Source organism: Primulina eburnea, chromosome 16 (genome assembly GCF_022965805.1).
Source record: "Primulina eburnea isolate SZY01 chromosome 16, ASM2296580v1, whole genome shotgun sequence".
Lineage (NCBI taxonomy): Eukaryota > Viridiplantae > Streptophyta > Magnoliopsida > Lamiales > Gesneriaceae > Primulina > Primulina eburnea.
This window is the reverse complement of record NC_133116.1, coordinates 5883157-5890557: the sequence shown is the minus strand read 5'-3', so window position 1 is coordinate 5890557 and position 7401 is coordinate 5883157. Positions and strand designations below refer to the sequence as shown.

The 7401-nt window shown below is 31.8% G+C and overlaps 1 protein-coding gene across 2 annotated transcripts; it reads right to left on the bottom strand.

Moving 5' to 3' along the window:
- Positions 1-869: 869 nt before the first annotated feature.
- On the bottom strand, positions 870-5263 carry LOC140816547 (ALBINO3-like protein 1, chloroplastic). Of its 2 annotated transcripts, none has more exons than XR_012114602.1 (11): positions 4626-5263; positions 3953-4063; positions 3706-3780; positions 3368-3428; positions 3110-3183; positions 2879-2983; positions 2444-2551; positions 2005-2108; positions 1671-1929; positions 1095-1159; positions 870-934 (listed from the first exon to the last, which is right to left on the bottom strand). XR_012114602.1 is itself a non-coding variant. In XM_073175884.1 (11 exons), the coding sequence occupies exons 2-11, from the start codon at positions 4983-4985 to the stop codon at positions 1154-1156; spliced, it is 1263 nt and encodes a 420-aa protein (XP_073031985.1). In that variant the 5' UTR covers positions 4986-5017; positions 5104-5261; the 3' UTR covers positions 870-1153. The 2 variants fall into 2 exon arrangements, 1 of the variants encoding a protein (XP_073031985.1); XM_073175884.1 differs by having other exon boundaries at positions 870-1159; positions 4626-5017; positions 5104-5261.
- Positions 5264-7401: the final 2138 nt, after the last annotated feature.

Here is a 7401-nt window from a genome sequence, read left to right as displayed (position 1 = left end):
TCATTTTCACCCTTCATTATTGGTGCCTTGCTTTTTATATTATTAAATTAAGTATCTTTAAAATATTTTATGTTTTGATCCAAAATGAATAATCTTTTCCATTCCTACAAACTGGAAACATACTTCCATTCACCCTCTACCACAATTATATATTATAATATGATATGTTAAACTATTAGTTGCGTATATATTTGATGCAACATGTTGACATTCACCTATTTTGGTAAACTCTTGACTATCTGATAAATTTGGGAAGAAATTTTACAAAAAAATCTGATTGTTTTTATATTTTTGGAATTTGTCAAATGCGTGGTAAGAGTTGGCAGAATATTTTCTTCTACTCTGTAAATTTTTTTCAGTAAGAGATTAAAACCAAAATAAAGAATAGCAAAATATATCTATGATACTAATTTCTCTGATCTTTATTTATGAATATAATGAGAAGATTGTTACAATTGAATTTTTAACCCGAGATCTTGTCCAAAACTTGGAACCTTGGTACTGATTATGTATATGACCAATTTGTTCCACCAGCCAAGTCCAGCCGTCCACGGTAGGAATAACTTGTTATCCAAATCTTCGGTGAACAAGAATTAAAATCGTTAATTAGTATGTTCTGTTAGCGTATAATTTATAAATAGAAAGTGTGTTTTCTAAAGTTCTCTAAAGTCAAAAGTATCCTGGTTGTGGTTTCATAATCGGCAAGCAATGGCAATCATATATTATTTTAACACCAGGAGCAAAGAAAATGCTTGTAAGATAATTTTCATATTTTACCACCGTTATATTCTATGCTTTCAACAGGAAAAAAATTCATAGGAAAAAAAATGGAAAGCTATTATTTCTCGAAACTTACAGTTGCTATTCATGTCTCACTGTGATCATCTACGTCCTGCCTCTCTGAAAACAAAGGAAGGCTTGAAAATCATCGCTCCTTCGCCAACATTAAATAATTTGACAATGAACGGTAGAATTTCAAGCAGTGCTCTTGAAATGGCTCGAGAGAACCCCCGTAAGCTTTTGAAATGGATACTCTGAGACTCTATTGATTGAATGGCTGTGATCTTTTCCACAGGAATACACATTCAGGTTACGCGTCATTCCTGAAAGTTATAGGCACCTTCCCAAAATTCTAATGATATCAGCAAAGAACTTATTCCTGGAGAGTTGGATAAAAAACAGAAATCCCATTTTCAGAAACCAAAACCCAAGTTCTTAAGAGAGATATCATAAGCTGAACTTGCTTAAGATGTCCTATATATGAGGCTAAAGATCGAATTGTGAACTTTATACAGCAGTTGAACTTAAATAATTTAAATAACGATATTGACATCATCTAAAGCTTTTAGTACAATACCACATGTTCAGTCCTAAAACAGATATAAAATCCAAGATCAGGCATTCGCGTTCCATAAGGTGCAAACAATAGTAATTATTTGGGAAATGGGATTATGAGAGACTGATAATTTCCTCAGTCTTGTTTGGTTCGTCTATGTAGTACAATCATTGACACACGGCATTAGGGTATTCCACAATTTAAAATAGCTGAGTTATGTTATTATCGATTGCATGCTAAAATTTCTTGTATAAAAGTTATATGCTCTATCCTACAAAATTTTGCAGAAATTTATTTTTGTAACCAATGTAATCCAAGAATACAACAACAGTACCTTTTCAACATTTTCGTAGAGATACTGATCACTTTTTTCACTCTTCCGACTATCTGAAATTTCATCATTTTCCTTCTTGTCATCCTCTGAGTCAACCTCATCACCATTCACAGTGGGAGATGCTTCAGACATTGACTTAAATGATTGGGATTGTTCTTCCTTTACCGTGTAATCACTAATTTGCTTGACAGGTTTTTTCGCACCACCAAATTTCTGTAGCCAAACTTGTTGAGTGGTACTCAATATGTTGTTTGTTAGCCTAAAATTATGTACACACTGCCAAATTATTATTATATATTAAAAAAGAAACCATATGGAAAAATTGGGTGCTTACCAGTAAAGACTTAAGCCAGAAGGAACTGATACAGAGAAATAGCCGATCATCAAGGGTAGTAATTTGGTTATGGCTTGGGAATTCTTTAGGTTTGGATTGTTGCTCTGAAAGTGAGAAAAATCCTCATCAGATACAAATTCGTAATTACAACCTTACAGTATTTCAATATTCAGGCTCCCAAGTTTATCACAGTAATTCAATAAACATGAAAAGAGCGATGCTAGCAAGTCATGTAATAAGAATTCAAAGCCGCAACACAAGAAAATTGAAAGAAAAAAAATGGGGAAGTGAACCATCTGATCAGACAGTGAGTTGTGATCTAAAGTTCCACCATACAATACTAAAGTATGTCAACATAAACAATAACAAAAGCCAGAGCAACTTATTATTTCCATTTGAGAAATAACTAAATAAATAGACAATTGCCAGTGAGACCAACCTGTGGAGGTTGCATAATCTGTAGAGAGATGTATTGAGTGGCAATCAGGAGCACAGGTAAAACGAGATATGCCAATGTATCTGACCATCCAAGTGGAGGATGACCATCCTAAGATGAACAAGATGACATCAAAGATGTCTCATCAGTATGCAGTCATTTTCAACCCAACTTACCAAGTCCCGAATGGATGATTTTATAAAAAGGTGTAACAGAACTACAAAGAAACTAGTCTAATACTTTCTTGTAATTCTATTCCACAAGAAAGTTGAGCACTACAAAATTCTATGCAACCTGTGGACGTAACTCATTTGTAAAATAAGGTTGGTTATTTTTAACATTCAAGTAATACACTTCTTAAAGTTAATATTCTAACCAACTATTTTTGAAGTAACTAAACCACTGATATAAAATGAGAAGGATGATAGATTGTCTTACAATGAATGGGAAAAGCCAAGTGGTGTCACTACCAGTTTGTCGAGCAGAAATGGTCGTTGGACCAGACAGAGAGGGTATCCAGAAGAAACCTTCCGTTAAAAGTCCCTTTATATTACATCAAGATTCCAATCAAGACATAAATATTGCAGGGTATGGTGAGTAGATAAAAGTAGAAAAATATTTTGAAAAAAGAAGAGGAAGCAGGGTTGGATTGGTTGGCGTGAAATTTACCTCATCTGCCGCATTTGAAAGCGCTCTATAAAGCCCAATCCATATTGGGATGGTGGCTAGTGTAGGAAGGCATCCTGGACCAAACAAAATGAAGAAGGGAAAGAAATCCAGAACCACAGAGCATGAATGTAATGGTAAAAATAGCAAACAATTCAATGTTAAATACAAGAAATATTATATAATGTACGGGAGAATTGATTATGCTAAACATAGTGATATTGAAAAATTTTATTATAGGTCTGGCATTTGGTTTAGTACCTGCGAGTGGATTTATACCAGCTAATTTATATAATCGAGCAGTTTCGAATTGAATCCTCTCCTGCAAAGACAGCCACAAAAAGAAAATGATAATAGGTATTGAAGGAAAGATTTACTGGTTGAGAGTCAAGTGCCAAAATACTGTTATTAGGTCAATCAACGAATAACCTTTAACAAATACTGTTAGGTCAATCAACTTTCATTGAACAAGCTTTAATAAATCTAATGATCTACCAATCTAGCCATCTACATTTTTAACTATTAAAAAGAAAATTAACAGGTTCACCATTTTAATCACAAAATAATGATACTCATAAGTAAGAAGGACAAATAGTGACCTGATCCCCTGCATACCGTTCCTGAATAGCCTTAATTTGAGGTGTCAAAGACTGCATTGCCATCGTTGATTCCACCTGAACATCACAGTTTCGGAAAGCACTTAGTGAAGATTGCTTAAAAGCCAGTAAGCCACAAAGGCAAAGTGAGAATACATTTCACTCAGAGAGACTATTCATCAGCAAACAAAGTGACTTCATGCACAAAATATGTTTCAAAATCATAAGCCAGATAGCAGATTGAAGTGACCTGTTTCTTTGTCAAAGGAAATGTGGCAGCTTTAACAAGTACAGTCAGTAAGATGATTGCAAAACCATATGCGTAGGGAACGTGTAGAGTAGAAAGTCCATCTTTCAGAACCTGAGATTCAAAAAAACTTTGATTAAAGTTTAAAAAAGAAACAATCTTTTTCTAATCAGTAAGGTAACCAGCAACACGTACAAGACGTTAACATGAAATGATTTTGTTTTAATACTCAATAACCCAATGGTTAGAAGTGATGCATTTTGCGCCGATTCAGATTAAATTTGCTTTATCAATATAAATACTTAAATGACACAGAACACAGTCCCCTCAATGAACCAACTCCTTCTCCAGCAAGCTTAAAATTATTGTACATAAAGCTTAAAAATCCCAACAGTACCATCAAATCAAGAGTTCATTGACCCAAAAAGAAAACCTCTAATCCTTCCACATACCTTCTAAAAAAAAACCACAACTTCCTTTCCAATAAACAACTTTTACTTGCACAAGTTCACAACTTTATGTTTCAACTCACTTCCATATAGCTCATGTCCAAACAATCACGTTCACATTTCACGTACAAAAAGAAGAAGGAGAAACAAACAAAAATCAGAAAATTTTCCGTCCATAAATTTCTAGACATAAGACAACAAATTTAACAATCAAAACTTGAACAAACCTTCAACACGGCCTCCATGGCATTAGTAACCCCATAAAACCAGTCACTCCTCTGCTTTGTAGTAGCAGCTCCATCAACTGTATCTAAAGAATTACTAACAGCGGAATCAGCAATAGTATAAAGAAACCCTTCAACTCTCCCAAACAAGTCCTTAATCACCAGCTCAGTATTGTCCGGGTCAGGAAATGGAACCTGACCCAATCCAAAGCGGGTCACCCCAACACTGCCCCTCAAATAGGGTCTCTGAATCTTGAAATCACTGAAACGGTTTCCGGGTAGAACAGGGCTCGGAGTTCTTGTTCTGCATGGAAATGGAGATACAACTAAATTTGGGCAGACTGAATACAAGAAAAACGACATCTTCTTTTCGTGTTTCTTCCCTCGGTACGAATCTGAAGTTTTGAAGCCGTAGAAACTACTTTGATAATTAATCTCTCAGAAAGTTGGGATTTTGGAACAAGTGGGGAGAAGGGCTTACCTCAAAAGTTAAAAATATCCGTTCGCCCAGAACATGATACACGCATATACGCCTCCCGTACGTTTGTATCTTGAATCCACAAACAAATGTGGTGCCTCGCGAAGGAACTTTACAAAAGGAATTTGACACTCAAAAAAAAAGGTCAATGCCACTCTCTTATTTTCTCATGCACTTGTTTGATCAATATCTTTTAGCCGATTGTACACATATGTATTAGATCTTGACACGAATTTTAATACTACTTGGATATGGTTTAGTGTGAATGTCAGTATATTATGTCATTACAAGAAAATAACTACACTCCTTCTGACAACGGTTTTATCTGACATATGACAATTTCGTCTTTTGTCTTTTTTTTTATTTTAGTGTGTTATCAAAATATAAGGTCACATCCTAAAATATTTTTAAAAGAAATTCATATATAATGAGCTGATGTTTAAATGCGCGTAATTATCATCGGTATCCAATATACTACGTAAATGTATTAAATTATCAAAAATAACATATATAAACTAAAAAAGAACTTGATAATTATATTTCATAGGCCTAATCTCAAGAGTCAGTTATGAATCTATATATAATACAAGCATAATACGAATCATCAAAATAAATAAGCGTAAATAATTGATTTTTATCATAAAACATATACAAATTATAATTTAAATACTGACATATGAAAGAAATAATTATGATCGAATTAAGTAAAAAATAGTCTAAGATCTAAATAAACAAATTACAAGATTAAAGAATTTCGAAAACCAAAAACCAAATCAATTAAAATAAAAAACACCAAATGCAACACGGAAAAAAATGGGTAATTTGTAGAAAAATACATATGTCAATGATTTTTTTAAGATTCAGTACCCATAAGTTTTTTTTTGTATTTCAGTACCTGACAAAAGACAAATTTAGTTTTTACTACATGTTTTGTGTATTTTTACCTTTTTACCTTTTTTACTTAATAAAAAATTATATAAATCTCTTTTTTTGTTAGTCATCTTCTCTTTCCACTCATCATTCCCAATGTGAATTAAAATATTTTTTATTAAAAAAATTAATTCACAACTAATCATTGAACTTTTTGAAATACTTAGTTTTACTTGCGAAATACTTAATTTCAATTTTAAAATACTTGACTTAGTAAATAATATACTCAGAATGTTTATTAAAATACTGGATATTCGAATATCCAACGCAAGTTCATCAAGTGCTCGTATTTCCATCCAAAATTCATTTGGATGACATGTTCATTTTCATTTAATTATTTTTTATTTAAAAAAACAAATTCGCAACTAAGCATTGAACTTTTGCAAATAATTAGTTTTACTTGCGAAATACCTAATTTTAGTTTTAAAATACTTGATTTGGTAAATGAGATACTCAGAATGAATATTAAAATACTGGATATTCGAATATGCAACGCAAGTTCACCAAGTGCTCGTATTTCCATCCAAGATATATTCAAATGACTTGTTCATTTCATTTAATTATTTTTTGTTTTTAAAAAAATAAATTCGCAACTAAGCATTGAAATTTTTTAAATACTTAGTTTTACTTGCGAAATACCTAATTTCAGCTTTAAAATACTTGATTTGGTAAATGAGATACTCAGAATGAGTATTAAAATACTGGATATTAGAATATGCAACTTAAGTTCACCAAATGCTCGCATTTCTATCCAATATGCATTTGGATGACATGTTCATTTCATTTAATTATTTTTTTATTATTAAAAAACAAATTCGTAACTAAGCATTGAACTTTTTCAAGTATTTACTTTTATTTGCAAAATATCTAATTTCAATTTTAAAATACTTTATTTGGTAAATGAAACACTCATAATGAGTATTAAAATACTGGATATTCGAATATGCAACGTAAGTTCACCAAGTGCTCGTATTTACATCCAAGATGCATTTGGATGACATGTTCATTTCAGTTAATTATTTTTTTCATTTTAAAAAAAACAAATTCACAACTAAGTATAGAACATTTTGAAGTACTTACTTTTACTTGCAAAATACATAATTTCAATTTTAAAATACTTGATTTGATAAATGAGATACTCAGAATGAGTATTAAAATACTGGATATTCGAATATACAATGTAAGTTCACCAAGTGCTCGCATTTCTATCCAATATACATTTGGATGACACGTTAATTTCATTTAATTGATTTTTATTATTAAAAAACAAATTCAAAACTAAACATTGAACTTTTTCAAGTACTTAGTTTTACTTGCGAAATACCTAATTTCAGTTTTAAAATCTTTGATTTGATAAATGAGATACTCATA